The sequence below is a fragment of the Cucurbita pepo genome, chromosome 2 (assembly GCF_057944985.1).
Source record: "Cucurbita pepo subsp. pepo isolate OVF chromosome 2, ASM5794498v1, whole genome shotgun sequence".
In the NCBI taxonomy this organism is placed as follows: Eukaryota; Viridiplantae; Streptophyta; class Magnoliopsida; order Cucurbitales; family Cucurbitaceae; genus Cucurbita; species Cucurbita pepo.
In genome coordinates, this window is record NC_141799.1 from 5,268,502 (window position 1) to 5,286,423 (window position 17,922).

The 17,922-nt window shown below is 35.7% G+C and overlaps 2 protein-coding genes and 2 non-coding genes across 4 annotated transcripts; all 4 read left to right on the forward strand.

Annotated features, from left to right (window-relative positions):
- The first annotated feature begins 1,891 nt into the window (after positions 1–1,891).
- On the forward strand, positions 1,892–6,027 carry LOC111788873 (uncharacterized). The gene is made up of 2 exons (XM_023669433.2): positions 1,892–3,995; positions 5,368–6,027. Exons 1-2 carry the CDS (start codon positions 2,148–2,150, stop codon positions 5,488–5,490), a joined length of 1,971 nt encoding a protein of 656 aa, XP_023525201.1. The 5' UTR covers positions 1,892–2,147; the 3' UTR covers positions 5,491–6,027.
- Positions 6,028–10,651: 4,624 nt separating this feature from the next.
- LOC111788874 (E3 ubiquitin-protein ligase At1g63170) lies at positions 10,652–13,905 on the forward strand. Its single transcript, XM_023669435.2, has 3 exons — positions 10,652–12,293; positions 13,024–13,408; positions 13,513–13,905. The coding sequence occupies exons 1-3, from the start codon at positions 11,788–11,790 to the stop codon at positions 13,657–13,659; spliced, it is 1,038 nt and encodes a 345-aa protein (XP_023525203.1). The 5' UTR covers positions 10,652–11,787; the 3' UTR covers positions 13,660–13,905.
- A 3,632-nt stretch (positions 13,906–17,537) lies between these two features.
- Positions 17,538–17,609, forward strand: TRNAE-UUC (transfer RNA glutamic acid (anticodon UUC)). Its single transcript has one exon. It is a non-coding gene; the product is annotated as a tRNA-Glu (tRNA).
- A 63-nt stretch (positions 17,610–17,672) lies between these two features.
- On the forward strand, positions 17,673–17,743 carry TRNAG-CCC (transfer RNA glycine (anticodon CCC)). Its single transcript has one exon. It is a non-coding gene; the product is annotated as a tRNA-Gly (tRNA).
- The last annotated feature ends 179 nt before the right edge of the window (positions 17,744–17,922 follow it).

Here is a 17,922-nt window from a genome sequence, read left to right on the forward strand (position 1 = left end):
ATTTTATTTTAAATTTCATTTATGTCCCACATTTTTAAAGCAATGTTTTTAATTTTAAAGTTCATTTTATTTTAGCCATTAAAATACAACAATTTTGTTTCTTTTTTATTATAAAATTTAAAGAGTAAATTTTAGAAATAAAAATATAATAAAATTCAAAATTTTAGTTACCAAAATATAATATAATTTATTCTCTTACTCTTTCATTTAATCTAAAGCTGTTGCACTGAAACATGTTTACTTTTCTTTCGTTTTCAATTTTAATTCTATTTCTTTTCTATTTTTATAACTTCTTCCTTTAAATTTTTAATTTTAATTTTAATTTATGGAGCTACTTTTAAAAATATTGTTAACTACGCTTCAATTTTTTTTTTTAATTTTTTAATTTTTTTATTAATATTGTTAATTTTTTTAAAATTAAAAAATATATTATTACCATTAGTACATGAGGACATTATTAATATGCGTTTGAAAAATCTCAAGACTTAATATATTTAATTTTTTTTTTTTAAATATTACCGTTGGTATATGAAAGACTACTATTTGGGTGTTGAAATTTCTTATATTTATGTCTGAAAATATTGACAAACTAGAGAATATATCATTTTTATTTAAAATTATGATATTTAAGAATAGCAAAAGAGACATTTGATAAAATGACAAAAAGGAAATCGAGGAGGAAAAATGATGTATAAAGTGTAGATAACATGTTCCGATCCTTTTATTAACGATAAAAATTAAATTTGGGTATTTATATATATATATATATATATATATATATATATTATATATATATATATATATATTAATTAGAATAGAGGAAAAGTTGATTAATTTTTTATTTGAGTATAAAAATTTAATAATTAGATTCATTAATCTTTAAGTTGACTCACAGTTGTCTTTTGGAAACATACTTGTTCAATAAGCAACTCTTTAATTATTATTATTTATTTATTTTTTTAAATATAATAAAAACTTTATTTAAAAAATAATAATTATTATTTAAAATCCCTATTTATGGCCATTTTGACAACTCCACATAATTGACAGAAATATCCCAAATTTAATTACGTATCTTTATAAAAAAAAATATATTTAAAAGATTTTATTTGATTCATAATGTTGGTTTACAAATATTTTTAATTATAAATGGAAATTAAAATGGTAAATTAAGTAAAGAGATTTTGTTAGAAATGATGACGTGGAAATTAGCTGGCCAATGCTTTATGAGTAAACAACATAATTAAATTCCTCATCACCACCCTTTAAGCTCAATCATTCCTCCATTCATTATCCTTTATTTATATTTCAATTTATTATACTTTTAATTTTTTAATAATTATTATTTTTTTAATGAGGTTGAAAATCTCTGTTTGAATAGGGAGGGAGTAAAGAGAAATTCCCCCGTTAGCCAAACAGGTTATGAAATGGATATTATATTCTTCGTCCCTACTCTGGCCTCCAACCTTACCTAAATTCTCGTCGGTTGTGGAATGGAGATCATATTCTTTGCCTCTACCCCTGTCTCCGAGCTTACCTAAATTCTCGTCGGTTATGGAATGAAGATTATATTCTTCATCCCTACTTCTGTCTCCGACCTTACCTAAATTCTCATCAGTTATGGAATGAAGATTATATTCTTCGTCCCTTCCCCTACCTCCAACTTTACCTAAATTCTCATCTCATCTTCCTTCTGCACGAAACTCGATCCCTGTAAATCCTTTGAGAATCCCAACCTGCGCTAAAATTGAAATATGAAGAGAGGACTAACAAAAAATACTTCCATCTTCACCCATAGACATAGGACTTGGGGTCCCTATATATATATATACCTATATATATATATATATAGGTATATGGTATATATATATAGGGCACGTTGTACAGTGTTGGGAAGAAGAGTCCGGAGAAAAAGGAGGGTTTGGTGAAGGCGACAGCATAGAAAAGGGTGGCTTTGGTGAAGGGGACAGCCTAAAAAATGACAGCAAACTTCAGTAACTTACTGCTCCCATGGTGGACTCTATTATGGCTAAAACAATCCCTTTCCTCCCTGACTTGCCTCCCTCTCTCTTCTTCTCCCTCCATTATTGCCCTTCTCTATCTCTTCCCCAAACTCCATTTCTCTGCCACTCCCACCTTCCCTGCAAATGGAGCTCGTCCCTTACTCTGACCCATCTTCCAATTCCCTTCCCAATTCCTCCACCCCCCCATGGCAGGACATGTTCAGATCCGCCTCAATTCGAAAACCCAGCCCCGACCCACAAAATCTCCACCAACAATCTTCCAAAACCCCCCCTCAATCCGATTCCAATCCCTCCTTTTCCGGCGACCCTCAAGTCCGTCTTGCACTTTACATCGCCATGGCTCACGCCGGCCTTGCCTTCACTATTCTCACTCTCTACGCCGTCGGCCGTCTCCTCGAAGCCTATCTCCGCCCCCTTCAATGGGCCGTCCTCTGTTCTATCCCTCTTCGCGGCATTCAACAAACCCTAGAAGGGTTTTGGTCCAAACCCCTCAACTTAGGCCTCACAGAAACTCTTCTCGCTATCCCCGTTGCGGTTTTTCAGGTTTTTGTTGGAACCCTTGTTGAATTTCGTGAAGTTTGTTTCCGGGTTGTGCTTAGAAGGAAGAAATCTGAGATTTCTAAACGAAATCAAAGTGTGTTCTCTAAGTTATTGCGATGGCTTGTTTCGTTTTGGATTTTTATACTTGCTTATGAGAACTTCGGTGTTATTGCATCTTGTTCGCTTCTTGGATTAGGTTTTTTGTTTAGTTCTAAGTCTGTTGATTCAACTATGTCCTCTGTTTCTTCGTTTCGTAGCATGAGCTTTCGTCGTACTGCTGTTAGTGCGTTCTTCACCAAAGGGGTTTTGAAACGATTGAAAACCATCGTAGCAATAGGTTTGATTGTCGCTATGGTTGTTGTGTTCTTGGCTGGATTATTGTTTTTCTCTTACAAAATTGGTGTTGAAGGGAAAGAAGCTATGATTTCATTGAAACTTCACGTGGAAGAGAACAATTATGCTGAAAGAATTGGAGTTAAGAAATGGATAGAAGAGAATGATATTCCTGGGATGATCGATGGCTACACTACCAAGTTTTATGAAGCAGTGTCGGAGCAGATAGATAGCTTAGCTATGCAGTATAACATGACAGAGTTTGTCACTGGGATTAAGCATTTAGCTTTAGCATCGTCTCGTGCTAACTCGTCGGGGCCTTCGACCTCTCTAATCGCTCCATCGCCGTATACGCAGAAGCTTATGAGCTTGAGAAATCGAATCCATAACAAGGAATGGGGTCAGATTTATACAGAACTGGATACAATTATTAGGGAGTTGATAATCACTAGGGAGGATTTAGTTGTGAAAGCGAAAGGATTAGCTGTTCAAGGGATGGATATTTCGCAACGAGTCGTTGCTAGTAGTGTATCGGTAGTAGGAGGTAGTGCGAAGTTCATGGTTTCGATCGGGAGTTCTATTATTTCTGGAGCGGCTGAAGTTTTGAACTTCGTCTCGCAATCAATGGTGTTCATTTGGGTTCTGTATTATCTTATCACTTCCGAATCTGGTGGTGTGACTGAACAAATAATGTATATGCTTCCTATTGAAGATTCAGCTCGTATTCGATGCGTTGAAGTTCTTGATAACGCGATCTCGGGCGTTCTTTTGGCTACAGCAGAGATTGCTATCTATCAAGGATGTCTTACATGGCTGTTGCTTAGACTATTTGAAATACATTTCTTGTATATGTCTACTGTTCTTGCATTTCTCAGTCCACTTTTCCCAATTTTTCCTTCATGGTTTGCAACAATTCCAGCAGCCTTGCAGCTTCTGCTGGAAGGTCGGTATGTCGTAGCCGTCGGGTTGTCTGTTATTCACCTTGCGCTTATGGATTACGGCGCGTCGGAAATCCAAGAGGACATACCTGGTCACAGTGAATACCTTATGGGGCTTAGCATCATTGGTGGAATGACTTTGTTTTCATCTGCATTGGAGGTACACTTTCTTTCCCTTTCTAGACTTTACTGAAATCACTTGTGATGTCCCCGAACAAAACACCCTTTATAAGAGTGTGAAAACCTTCCCTAGCATACGCGGTTTAAAGCCTTAAGGTGCCCAAAGAGGACAATATCTGCTAGCGATGGTCTGGGCCATTACAAATGGTATTAGAGCCAGACATCGGACGATGTGCTAGTTTTCTCGCTGTTCCCCGAAGGGGTAGACACGAGGCGGTGTGCCAGTAAGGACGTTGGGCCCCAAAGGGGGTGGATTTGGTGAGGGTCCCACATCAATTAGAGAAAGGAACGAGTGCCAGCGAGGATGCTGGGCCCTGAAGGGGGGTGGATTGTGATGTCCCACATTGGTTGGGGAGGAGAACAAAACACCCTTTATAAGGGTGTGAAAACCTTCCCTAGCAAACGCGTTTTAAAGCGTTGAGGGGAAGCCCGAAAGGGAAAGCCCAAAGAGGACAATATCTACTAGCGGTGGTCTGGGCCGTTACATCACTAGAGCTTATAAACAGTTTACGAGTTTGATGATTTAATATCTAAACTAGCTTTGTGAGATCCCACATCGATTGGAGAGGGGAATGAAACATTGCTTATGAGGGGGTGGAAACTTCTACCTAGTATGCGCGTTTTAAAACCTTGAGGGGAAACCCAGAAAGGAAAGCCCAAATAGGGATTCTTTGCACCTTCACCCTCTATCTTCTTTAAACACATATCACCTTCTTCCACTGACCTGTGAGTGAAGCTCCCAACTGCAGAAGCATATGGGACTAACGTCATTTGCTCATGCTCCTCCGTTGTCTTGGGAGATTGTCCTTTTGACAATTTAACATGATTTGCCAAAAGGGTAGTCCGAGTTTAGCATTATTCCTCCTGAATTTAAACAACACCTTCTCAACGTACTGCTCTTAGGACATGTTTGATGTGACAACAAATCTATCTTGAGAAATCCTGATCCCAAGAATTTTCTTCGGTGCACCCAAATCTTTCCTCTCAAATACTAAAGACATAGTTACCTTCAAATAGTTTATCCCCCTCATATTGGATCCTGTAATCAATATATATCATCCACGTACAAGAGTAGCAACAGTAACAACACTGATCATTTTCACTCTGAAAATCAACCACTCTTGCCCTTGAAGGAGTGAAACGTCTTGTACCATTGTCTCAGTGCTCATTTCAGTCCATACAAGCTCCTATTGAGCTTGCACACCATGTGTTCTTTGCCTAGAACTACTAACCCTTTTCGATGCTGCATGTCGATCTATCTTAGAAACTTTAACAGTTGCATGTTTCCATTTACCTTTTCCTTTTTGCGGGCTCGTGCCCTTGCCTGAATGATCTCTTATTGATACTCACAGGGTGCGATTATGGGACCGTTGATTACAACCGTCGTGATCGCCCTTAAGGATTTGTACGTAGAATTTGTTTTGGGTGGAAATAAGAGAAAAGAGAAAGAGAAAGAAAAGGAAAAGTGCAACTAGACAGCATACTTATTTTTGTTTCTAAATTATGGTGAGCTACTCTTATCAAGCTTGTGATACTCATCCATTTCCACAGCTGCATAAGAAACTGCCCATTGAATTGTAATAAATTTGTAAGTTATGTTCCTTTCATCATACTGTCTCTGTGCTATCTGTCTCCATTCTTTCCCCTGTAAAATCATTTTGTTTTAGAGAGAAATATATAGTCAAGAGTTTGTCACTGTGTTCTTGATGTTGGTCGTCGGGTTGAGTTGGGATGTGTTCGTCGTCTTTCCTGCCTTGTCAACAGAACAGAATAAAGCTTTCGCATCGTCCTGTAAAGAACGTCGGGTGTTCGGTGTTAAGATTGGGAGTTGATGATGGAACCTGTAAAGTTTACAGAGCTGATTAGTTCTTGCTGTTTATGTAATTTGAATCGTTGAATTCATATGTTAGATTGATGTTGAACTGTTTTTGTCTGCATAGAGTTAGTTTGGTATCATTTTAGAACATTGGAAACTACTTGTTATCAATGAAAAATATCGTCATATTTGGTAAGATTAGCTCGTGTTTGTACCGTTAGTATAGCTTCTATTATTATTTTTTTACGTTACCCAATTTGCATCACAAAAAACTTATGTCGACGTAGCTATGCCGACGCATTTTTTTGAACCCGTACTATGATTTTCAAATGTAAATTACTCTAAAACGGAGATAATTCTCATTGTCATAGAAGATATGAGGTACAAAATTTGAAGTGGATGAGATCGTCGAATAGTCTTAGTTGAAGATTGGAATGTACTGTAGGTTCATGTGGTCGACGGGTAAATTTCTACCGTTCGATTAGACCCTTCAGTGGACTCACTACCATTACGAAAATGAAATGACGCCCCAGCTCGGCTCGAGACACTACAAACTATTCTTGGCTTGACACATACCCACTTCCCTAAAACCCTAAATAACATCGGTGCGAGACCCCACGAACTATTCTTAAATTGACACATACCCAATTATAACAACGGTGTAAATGAAATAACTCTATAATGCTCAAACTCAACGGGTACGTAAGCTTCCCTAATTTTCTTTATTTTCAACATTTTTAGAATTTCACGAGCCTTATAACCTAAATTTCAAAGAGGTGTAGAAGGAAAAAAAAAAAAAAAAAATGCTTGGAATACCCGAGATACTCGAAAACAATAAATAAAAATAAAAAATTAGAATTTTTTTCCACAACTATATTTTAACATAAAATTTATTATGAAAATAAATGTATAGAAAATTAGAAAAATTTTCTTGAATCTAATTTTTTCGACTTGCATTCGAGGCAATTCTTAACCTATAAGGCTTATCCGAAACTATAAAAATTAACGTCTTATTATCTCAACTAAAAACGATATGTTTTTCAACTTTTGTTCTTCGAATTTGACCTAATTTTGCTTCTCTTACTTTGTTTAACTACATTTTCAATATGGTCTTGTTTTGGCATACACTCTTTAAAGCTATCATTAACTCGATATCAGTTTCAAAATGGCGTGTCATTTTCCCTATTATGTTTCTTTAGCAACATTACAAAGTAATCCAAATTTGGGTATCAAAACACGTCCAAATATCGTCTTGACATTCATTTACGTTCTTTCAAATATATCATCCATTGCTATCAATCCTTCATTTGCACGTTATTCGAAATTCAATTATTTTGCAAATTTTATTTGAATTACTCTTTGTTTAAGCTCCGAGTATCAAAGAGATAGTTTTTAGGTTAAATTCTTAAGTTTAGTCTATGTACTTGCACGATTTTCATTTAGATATGGTCTCGACTCATTCATGTACCTCTTATTTACTCAGGTGTCACATGCCCACTAGCTTCTGTCTTAACCATTTCATCTTTAGGACACTCTCATTTAGATGTGGTCTTGACACATTCATGTATCCCTCATTTGCTCGAGTGTTACATGTCCTTCATCTTACGAGGTGTTGCTATGATACCATTTGCAACGATTCATGTCCAGGATTTGGAATCTAGTTTTGGCACCTAATGACCTTGAAATTTCCCTGCGATATCAACTCATTCATGTACTCCTTCCTTTGCTCGGGTCTCACATGCCCACCAGCTTCCGCCTTAGTTTGTCTCCAAACCACATCTTACTAGGAGAAGTACCGCTCTGATACCAATTATAACAATTCATGTCCAGCATTCAGAATCCAAATTTGGCACCTGACGATCTCGACATTCACCTGTGACATGGTCATGTTATCTATTTCTCGCTTCTTAAGAGTGAAAAATATCCACACAGACCAATATAAGTTATTCTAGCATACTTTGTCATCACTCCCATGCATTTTAGGAAAATTCTCGAGAGTAACACAACATAAAATTGTTTCAAGTAAATTTTAAATTTGATAATTTTTTTTTATTATTTTTAAAATTAATTTATTTGGAAGAATATTAATATTATTCGCGAGTTTGAATTTAAACAAAATTAATAATTCAATTATTCTTAATTATGAAATATATATATATATATATATATATATATATATATATATAAAATAAATCAAAGGCTGTCCCATATTCTATTTTTATTGGAAACTGAATTCATCTTGAACTTTGCAAGATCAAGGATAGCCTTTGGTCAAGTAAGCCAATGATCAGCCTACACGTGGCTGATGTCGAAACTTTAGAAGATTTTTTTATTTATTGTCACATCAACTTTATATTTAAAAATATTATAGAAATAATATTAAAAAATAATTATATATCGACAGTTAAAATAGGAGGGTACACGGGTTGAGTTCAATTTTTTTTTGGAGTAACCTGAAATTTCCAGTCGTTGGAATAATGACCTGATCAACCTAATTAGAGTTCACGACTCAACTCAACTCAACATTATTTTCGGGTTAGGTTGTCGGGTTGTTTTTTTTTTTTAAAAAAAATATACTTATTCACCGTACATGTTATATTAATTACTAAAATCTCAAAAAATTCAAATATTAAAACGTTTATAAGTCACAATGCATGACCGACACCTGTTACAATTGTTGTATATTCTTAATTTTTTGAAAAATAGGGCTGAATTGAATTGTAACTCTATTTTCGAGTTGGTTAAGTTGACTCGACCAAAAAAATGTCAACTTGTCTGTCAAATAAGAATTTTCCGCCACGATAGAATTAGAAATTTTAAAAGATTATATTTAGCCCTAAAATAATATATCAAATAATCATATGAACTAAAATTTCTTCCACTTTTGCCCTTTAAGGGATATGCCACGTGGCAAGCAAGTAAGCAACGGAGTGGCCAAGTGTAAGCTTATGACATAACTGTAATTGTGAAGTAAGGTTTTAGAATTTGATGAGTTGGCTGGATTGGCCGGTGGGTTATTGCCACGTGTCGTTAGAGTTTCTCGTAACTACGTAATTGGGGATTTGATAGTGATATTACAAATATTTTACATTATTAGCTTAGGTTACTATTTTTCTTAAAGTTTTGAATATTAAAAAATGACATTATTATAGTATTTTCATATTCAACATATTAATACAAAATTGTTATTATGTTGAACCGTCCACGCACCGTTCCAGCTACCTTCAACTACCGTTTGTAGTCATATCGAGTAAGCTAACATCTAAGAGTTGCTAGCTAAGTTGTTGTGTCGAGGTGAATCTATGTACCCAATAGCACGATATGAATTCAACGGAGACTTCTCATATTTTAAACTTTTTTATGCGATAGGCTTTGTTTACTAACACTCTTTTCGTTACCATGCTATAGTTCAACGAAGTGTGAGTAGGTGCAGAGAAGGGAAGGTAAAACGCTAACGAGAATGAGCAATGGCGAAATGACAAGATAGGTCCGGTCGCTCTTTCTTTCTTTCCTTGCGTGCAGAAAGCACACTAGATATGGGCCTTGCGTGATTTTACTGTGTTTTCTGCACTTGACTCGGTGGATAGTTGACAAAAAAAAAAAAAAAAAAAAAACGTGAAAATTTGATAAATATTGGATGATATTGTAGGAATTGTTGTGGGTTTTTTCGTAAGAGTTTTAACTTTAAACGTGAAATATTTTTAATTTTCGTACTAAGTTAGGGGTTTATGTCGGTTGGATTGAGAAAATCTTTGTGATCAACACAAAATTTCAGGTTGGTTAGGTTGGTAAGCAAAGTAATCTTAATAATCTTTTTTTCTCTCTTATTTACTAAGACGACGAAGAATAATCTTTTTTCTACCAATTGGGGCCCTCCCTTCACCACGGGATGGTTTACAGGGTACATAACTACTCCTCTTACTACCGAACGCTTACTTAGCCAACATTTAGATCCAGCTGTACCCAAACTTTTCTGGTTTACCCCAGCATTCCCCACTTGTCCGACTGTTGCTGAGAAATTTTTGGATATCAAACGGACCTCCCCAAAAGGTAATTTAATGTGGCCGATTTCCCCTCTTTTGCAATCAGTTTCGCTATAGCATGTTAGATAAATAACTAAAGTCTCATAAAACTCAAATATCAAATATGCACAAGTGGGAATAGGTTGGGTTAGGTTGCAACCCTATTTTTAGGTTGGTCAGTATGACTCGGACTTATCAATTGATTCATAACCTTTCAAACACAACCGATATCTATATAGACTCCCTTTACTTGTAGGAGTACATCTTGGATTTGCCAATTATGTAGTCCTACTCACAGGAATCTGATCGAATTGGGAGAAGTGCGGGTCAATCTATTGGAGAACCGGGTACTCAACTAATATTAAGAACTTTTCATACCAGCGGAGTATTCACAAGGGGACTGCAGACCAGACCAAAAAAATGTTAACTCAACCCATGGACCAACCTGAAATTTCAGTTTTCTAAAGATTTAATCCAACTCAAACCGTAATAAAAAAAAAAAAAAAAAAAAAAAAAACTAACCCAACCCAAAGTTTTTAGTTGGTTGGATAGTCTAAATTGATCGAATTCTTGAATCATATGAACACTCTTAATTTAAATCACATATTTTAATAAGGATCTAACTTCTAAATGATTAATGGTTATCAAATATATTTAATTTGAATCTTAACAAGAAAAAAAACATGAAAGGAAGATGGGATATAAAGCAAATTGGACAAGGTTTGACCATTTAAATAATTAAAAAAAAAAAAAAAAAGGGGATAAAATTTGAATGAAAATTCAAACACACTCTTTGTATTCCCTAATAATCTCTCTCCCAATTATGAACCAATAAAGAACAAAATCCCCAAAATTAAAAAATTGGGTCTCTGATATTGATATTTTTCTACAGATTTTGGGCAACAATCAATCAACCATTCCAAGAACAAGATGAAGATGATGATGGTGATGATGAAGCAAGAAGCAAGAGTTCGCTGTGTGTTTTGTTTTGTAAGGGTTTGCGTTTTGGATTAGCTCTCCACGTCGCCATATCTAATGGGGCGGATGGGGCGGGCCACTCTGAACTTCCCCTTCCCTCAACAATGGTGTGTGGCCAACCGCCATTCCCTCTTTGCTTTAAATATCTGTCTCTGAGGGCCACTCCGCCCGACACCCCCTTCAATCTTGCTACTTGGATTTGGTGGCCAACCATTCAATCCTCTCTCTCTTTCTCTCCCTGTTTCTTTCTTTTTCTTATCCATTTCAAAACCCATGTGGGGTTTTGTTTATCTAATGGGCTTTGGAAATTCTGATTGTTGAGTATAAACGGTTGATTATCTCTTCTTCTTCCTCTCGATTTGGGGCTTTTGTTTTGTTTTGTTTTGTGTTTGAAGTTAGGCCAACGCCTTTGGCGTATTTCTTTACCGTTTGATTGTTGATTTCACTTGTAATCGAAGTTAGGATATCGTCTCTTCTTGGGTTTCTCTTTTCTTTTTTGTTGATTTTCTGGTGACCCTCCGCGACCCAACTTCTTCACCTTCCGGTTTTCTTGCTTTCCAACCATTTTTGTTGTCTTCTCTTTGCTTCTATATACACTCCATTTGTAATTCTTTGTTTGTTCTGAGATGCCCTTTTGTATGTTCTTTCTGAATTGTCAGTTTTGGACCTGCACGCTAGGTGTTTGATGTTTTGCCTCACTGAATACCTTGTAGTTAGGACATGGGACTTTCATGATTTTGAGTTGTTTGCTTTTGTCTTGAAGTGGGTTTCGTCTCTTCTTTAATCATAACGGGCAAAACTTGTGTGATTTTGGTTCAGTTTCAGTTCTCCTTTCATGAAAACCACCCCTTGTTCTTTGTTCATCTTTCCAACTTTATCAATGTCCGTGTAGTGTTTGTTGTCTTGTTCTTGAAAAGGAGCTTGATTTGCTTTAGTTGAAACAAGGTCGTTTTGCAATGATTCATTCTGGTTTCTTCCTTGCGGGTCCTTCATTTAATTCTGATGCTACTACATCTTTCATATCGAGTACTGTGTCTGGAGAAGATGGCGCTACGGCTGATGATACCAGAAATGATACCTCTGGTTCCCTCCCTCCTTCTTTTTGGGTTAGAACAGCCATGAGAGTCTCTAGAGCTAGATGGTTCATTTTCTTGAGAAGAGTTTTTCATTACCAAAACGGATCGAGATCTGATCTTGGGCCGAATCCTTTCAATTCAGGTTCATGGATGGCGATGGAACTTGTAGCTTTGTTTTTTCAACTAATCATCTCAGTGTTCACTCTTGCCATTTCACAAACTGAGAAGCCAGTTTGGCCTATGAGATTGTGGATAGCTGGTTATGATCTTGGCTGTGTTCTTAGCTTACTGCTTCTCTGCGGCCGCCATCGGTGTCGTTATCTTATGCAGGGAGATAGTAACAGTCTTTCGGATATCGAGCACCAGAGCAGCAATGAATCATCGAGGTAATCCTCATCATGCTACTTTCCTATCAATTGATTTTAAGCTTTAACTATATTCATGAACTATGTTAGACTTAATATGAACTGTGTTAGACTTAATAATAATGTCTTTGAGACAAAGAACCATTGTAATAGCCCAAATCTTGAGGACAATATCTGCTAGCGGTAGGCTTAGGTTGTTACAAATGGTATTAGAGCCAAACATCGAATAGTGTGCCAGCAAGAACGCTGCGCCCTGAAGGGGGTGATTATAGATGGTATCAGCACTAGACACTGGGTGGTGTGCCAGTGAGGACGTTGGCTCCCAACAGGTGTGATTTGTGAGATCCCACATTGGTTGGAGAGAGGAACGAAGCATTCCTTATAATAAAGGTGTGGAAACCTCTCCCCAACAGATGCGTTTTAAAACCTTGAGGGGAAACCCAGAAAAGAAAGCCTAAAGAGAATAATATCTATTAGCATTAGACTTGGGCTGTTACAACCATGGTATCAAATTAATCATGTTCTAAAGTTTTTTTCCAGAGCGTTCGGTAAAAATTTCTACAGTTCACAAGTCTGTGCAATACACAGAAACTAAGTTAAAGAATGGAAGGTTTCTTAATGACCCACAGGATTAGAAGTTCTTATATTAAAGTAACTGAAAATCATTAAAGGCAGCTTTAGGAGCTCAAAACTTTACTCTTCCTGCAATACTTCACCTCTTATCTGACTACTTTTATTCAACATAATTCAGGTACTCACATTTGATCAACAGATGTCGGACGTTTCTTGATCTTTTCTTTGCAATATGGTTCGTAATGGGCAATCTTTGGATCTTCGATTCTCGGTTTGCGTCGTTTCAAAGAGCTCCCAAGCTACATCTATTATGCAGCTTCGTGCTAGTTTGGAATGCCATATGCTACTCTTTCCCGTTCTTCCTGTTTCTGCTGCTATGTTGCTGTGTGCCAGTGATCAGTAGTCTTATAGGATATAACATCAACATGGGATCGACCGAAAAAGGCGCATTGGACGATCAAATCTCTCAACTACCTTGCTGGAAATACAAAGTCGTCGACGTCAACATCAACCTCGGAATTCAACCCGATAATACCAATACAGGACTCCCAAAAGAGGATCCAGTAAGTAATATTGTATTCTCCCGGTTTAGGAAACTTGAAACGAACCGTTTCTTTCACGGGTGATCGGGAATTAAAACACTTTCATTTCCCCTTTGATCTTTCAGGAATGTTGCATCTGTCTTGCCAAGTATATAGACAAGGAAGACGTGAGACAGTTGCCTTGTTCTCATGTGTTCCATCTCAGGTGTGTAGATAAATGGCTTGCTATAGCATCATCATGCCCTCTCTGTAAGCAACAACTTCAAAGATAGAGAGCTAAGAATCCTTTTCTTTCTCCCTCCAGAATGAAATTCTTTACATATTCCCTGTTTTTGTGATTTAGGCCTTTAGATTAGAGTTTCATATGGTTGCTTGAGTGAGTTCCTGTGCTCACCAGTTACCTAAATAGACTGAAATACCGAATGTTAGATATAGCAGGAGAAATGATGCCTTACTTGTAGATATTGTGAGAACTATAGCATTTGCTTAATGAATACAAACTAAGTGTGCCTTGATTAGCTGATTAGCTCTGTAAAGTTCATTGAGAATTTGTCGTTCTTCTAGGAGACGAGTAGAGAAGGGCTTAGGAAACGTTTGAGCGAGTCAAAAACGTCGAGTGATTGGTTAAGCTTTGTTGTTTTTTTAGGTTCGAATGCGTTTGAGTTTATATTCCCAATGATTACTAGTTTGTTTTGTTGTGTTGGTTTAAAAAGGACCTGTTGGATGAAGAAGGTCCCACGTCGACTAATTTAGGGAATGACCATGAGTTTATAATCAGAGAATAGTCTCTTCATTGGTGTGAGGTCTTTTGGGGAGCCCAAAGCAAAGTCATGAGCTTATGCTCAAAGTGGACCGAAAGAGAAAGAAAAGATTTTCTGGAAGAAGAAAGACAGATAATAGAGAGATTCAAACCAGGCAAATAATAGAGAGATTCAAACAAGGTAGATAATGGAGGGATGGTTAGGCAGATAATAGAGAGATGTCATCTGAAAAAGGTGAGTAATCAGATTTACCTTTTACTCTTTTCTTTTTCTTTTATAAAGATATTAATTTATTGCAATTATTTAGATCTGAGTTAGTAGCAGCCAAATAAACCGTACTCTCACCAAAATCAAAAGAAAAGAAAAGAAATAGATGGATAAAAAAGAGAGAAAGCAATACATGGAAAGAGTAGATTTGGAAATAATAAAGAAAATAAAACTACTTAAATGATAGAAAATCTGAGAATAGAATTAAACTGTGGAACATAATTGCAACATAATTGAAGAACAGGAGTAGAATTAACCTGTTATAATTCTGTGGAACATAATTGCAACATAATTGAAGAACCGGAGTAGAATTAACCTGTTATAAGAGTAGAATTATAGATATGGGAGTAGAATGAAACCATCTCATTTAGAGTAGAATTATAAAATAAATAAAAAAATTAAAAAAAAAAAATGGAAGAGAAGATTTTGGGAAGAAATGAAAATTAGAATCACTTTAAAATGACTTTGGTTAATTGCATATAGACATTTTTAAAGAAAAGAAAATCGATTTAATTAAAAAGGGCAAATGCTCTTAATTAGAACTAATGATGATTTAAGTAAAATGGAAGATATGAAAAATTGTTATAATTTGTACTTATAGAATTCAATTTTTATTGATGTCGTTGTATTTCACATTGTTAGTTTTTTTATTAATTAAAATGTGAAATACTAACAAAAGGTGACGAACGGTGCGATAGAAAGCGAACCCTAACAATATTTGGAGTAGTTCTTGAGGAGCGGGAGATTACAATAATTAAATTAGGGATTACTCCAGTTAAGGCCAACTAAATAGGATATGCTAAAAAATTGTATGAGTTATGATGATGTATGAACTCTGTCGTATGTTAATATTAGATGATGTTTGTTAGCTATGATGTTTGATGATGTGTGTAGAATATATATATATATATATATATATATATATATATATATATATATATTTCGATGAATGACGTACTTGATCTGCTTGATGCACTATATAGCAATGTGATGAGTATGATAATTGTGTGACGTTTACCTTAATATGATGTTGTTTTCCATATTGCATCATGTCGTTAGATCGACATAGGACACAAGCCTAAGAGCATGAAAATGAAATTAATATAAATATTCACGAGTATGTGTTACCTAGAGCAACAAAGAGATGAGACTAGAGAGTTGCGTCAGAAGAGACATTATGATGGATCTAGAAGGACCTCATGCATATTGGATGTTTAGCATAGGGTTACTTCCCCTAGAGATGATGAATACGGACGCGCACAATATGATGATGAGTGCGAATGCGCACAGATGAGGGTGTTCATGAAGCACATGACACTATGAGGTTTCGCTGACCTCCGAACGTCACTACAGATTAGCTTGACCCGAGGGTCCAGGGGGTGTGCAAGCACCCTGGAGATTCACACTCGCACGTGTGAGTCGTGTGTAGGGAAATACTACACATCCAATTTGTGCAAGACTGGAGGTCACCCTTATGATGTTTAGAGATAGGTCCCTAAATCATGATTGCACGTGTTTGCATTTGCATGACCCCCTATAGTGGGGCCATTTACTGAGTATTCTTTGAAATACTCCGGCCGTGTGCCACATCATCTTTCCGGTAAAGGCAAAGTGCACTTGTACGGAGGACGACGACACGCAAGCAGAGACTGTGGCATAGGGTAACTCATATTTAAATTTCTAGTTTTAAGTTAGAATAGGTTGTCTTGCATTTCATTGTTTTAAATTATTTTGTATTTGTTTTTGTTTTCAGTATTTCGTATTTAAACACGTAAGACCATGACTATGTTTTACAGAGAAGTTATTTTAAGCATTTTTCGAAGTATAAGTTATAAATGATGTTCATGTAAGAGTTATATTTCCGCATTAGAGATGAGTATGAGACGCTAGTAGCGACTCTGAGTATGTGGAAATTTAGGGTCGTTACAGCCTTATTCTAATAACATCATTAATAGACCCACCTTATAATCATTAACTATAGATCAGTCTACTATAGACGCAGAGTTGCACTCTTATGTAGTGTAAGATAAGTTGTGTCCATTGATATAATTATTACAAGCAAGTTCATCTTTCCTGAGTTGTTCGTAATTACAACGGGATTAAAAGTCTGTTATACTCTTTTAATTATGTCTTTCACTTTTAAGTACTACTTATCGTCTAATGAAAAATTTGTTTATGACCCAACTATAAACGAAATCCCTCTCCCTCTCCGACCAGTGAAAGGGTGAGCCTTATTGCAAGTCTCGAAATTAGCATTTAAGAGAACAACTCATCTAATTTTCCTATATGAAAAGGATTGAATTTCATCTCGTGAAATTATGTTCCCAACTTTCTATTTAGTAAGTTCCTAAAATGGTAGACATACTGAATCGACTAGAACAATCATTTTCACCTATGCAAATCAAAGGACAAGCCCTCACAGACAAAAATTCATAACTAGTTTAATACTTAGTCACATATGATCATCCTATGAAATATTAATCTTCCTAATCAACGAATTTCTAAAAAAAGATTAAATATTTCGTGGTTCAATCTTATACAAACTCATTGTATAGGATACTCCACTCACATGTCTCCACAGAAACGATTTGAATTAAATAATTTGTATCAATAATGCTGCCAAGAAACGATTCTTTAGGTTATTACTTGAACATAAACTTCTTATATGTCAATTACGTATAGTTCAAAATTACATTAGTAATTTTAGATATTCATTCCATGGATAATATTAAATTTCAAATAAATAATCAGAACTATTATTAAAAATTAATAACTACTTACACGGTTTTAGAGCATAAATCCTAACATTGATTCCACATGTAGAGACATGTGAGTAGAGTACTCTATACGATAAATTTGTATAAGATTGGACTATAAAATATTTAATCTCTTTATAAATCTATTAATTGAGAATTTAAAGTTAATTTAGACCGAAAGTTGACGTTCGGGCTTGCACGAAGAATGGTAAGATTTACGTCTTAAACTTTGGACGTATTTATTTCATTATGTAGTTTTATTAAATAATATTAAGTGGCTTAGCAAAAGTGAATGTGAATGCCACATGGGATTTAGTACCAAACGTACCTTAATATGTATACTATCTACGTGGTTTATGCACAAGCTCCGTTGTCGTCCAGCGGTTAGGATATCTGGCTTTCACCCAGGAGACCCGGGTTCGATTCCCGGCAACGGAATTTTTTGTGTTTTACGGAGCCAAAGAAAATTATAAAATTATATTTTAACAATAAGAGCATCCAGCGCATCTAGTGTAGTGGTATCATAGTACCCTCCCACGGTACTGACCGGGGTTCGATTCCCCGGATGCGCAAATTTTTAAATCAATATGTTTTAATTTAACCAGTAATAATCATTTAATAACGAATAAATTTAAATTATTTTCTAACATTATTTCATCTCATCTATCATAGACATAGCCACTCTCTATTCATTATTTAATTATCTTTTATTAAATAATATCAAATTGTACAAATATTTATTAAGTTATTA

Bases quoted from the DNA above. Each gene is read 5' to 3' on its own strand.
- LOC111788873 (XM_023669433.2), top strand. From the start codon at position 2,148: ATGGAGCTCGTCCCTTACTCTGACCCATCTTCCAATTCCCTTCCCAAT. The intron at 3,996-5,367 runs GTACACTTTCTT...TGATACTCACAG, and splicing joins TGTTTTCATCTGCATTGGAG to GGTGCGATTATGGGACCGTT.
- LOC111788874 (XM_023669435.2), top strand. From the start codon at position 11,788: ATGATTCATTCTGGTTTCTTCCTTGCGGGTCCTTCATTTAATTCTGAT. The intron at 12,294-13,023 runs GTAATCCTCATC...AACATAATTCAG, and splicing joins AGCAGCAATGAATCATCGAG to GTACTCACATTTGATCAACA. The intron at 13,409-13,512 runs GTAAGTAATATT...TTGATCTTTCAG, and splicing joins GACTCCCAAAAGAGGATCCA to GAATGTTGCATCTGTCTTGC.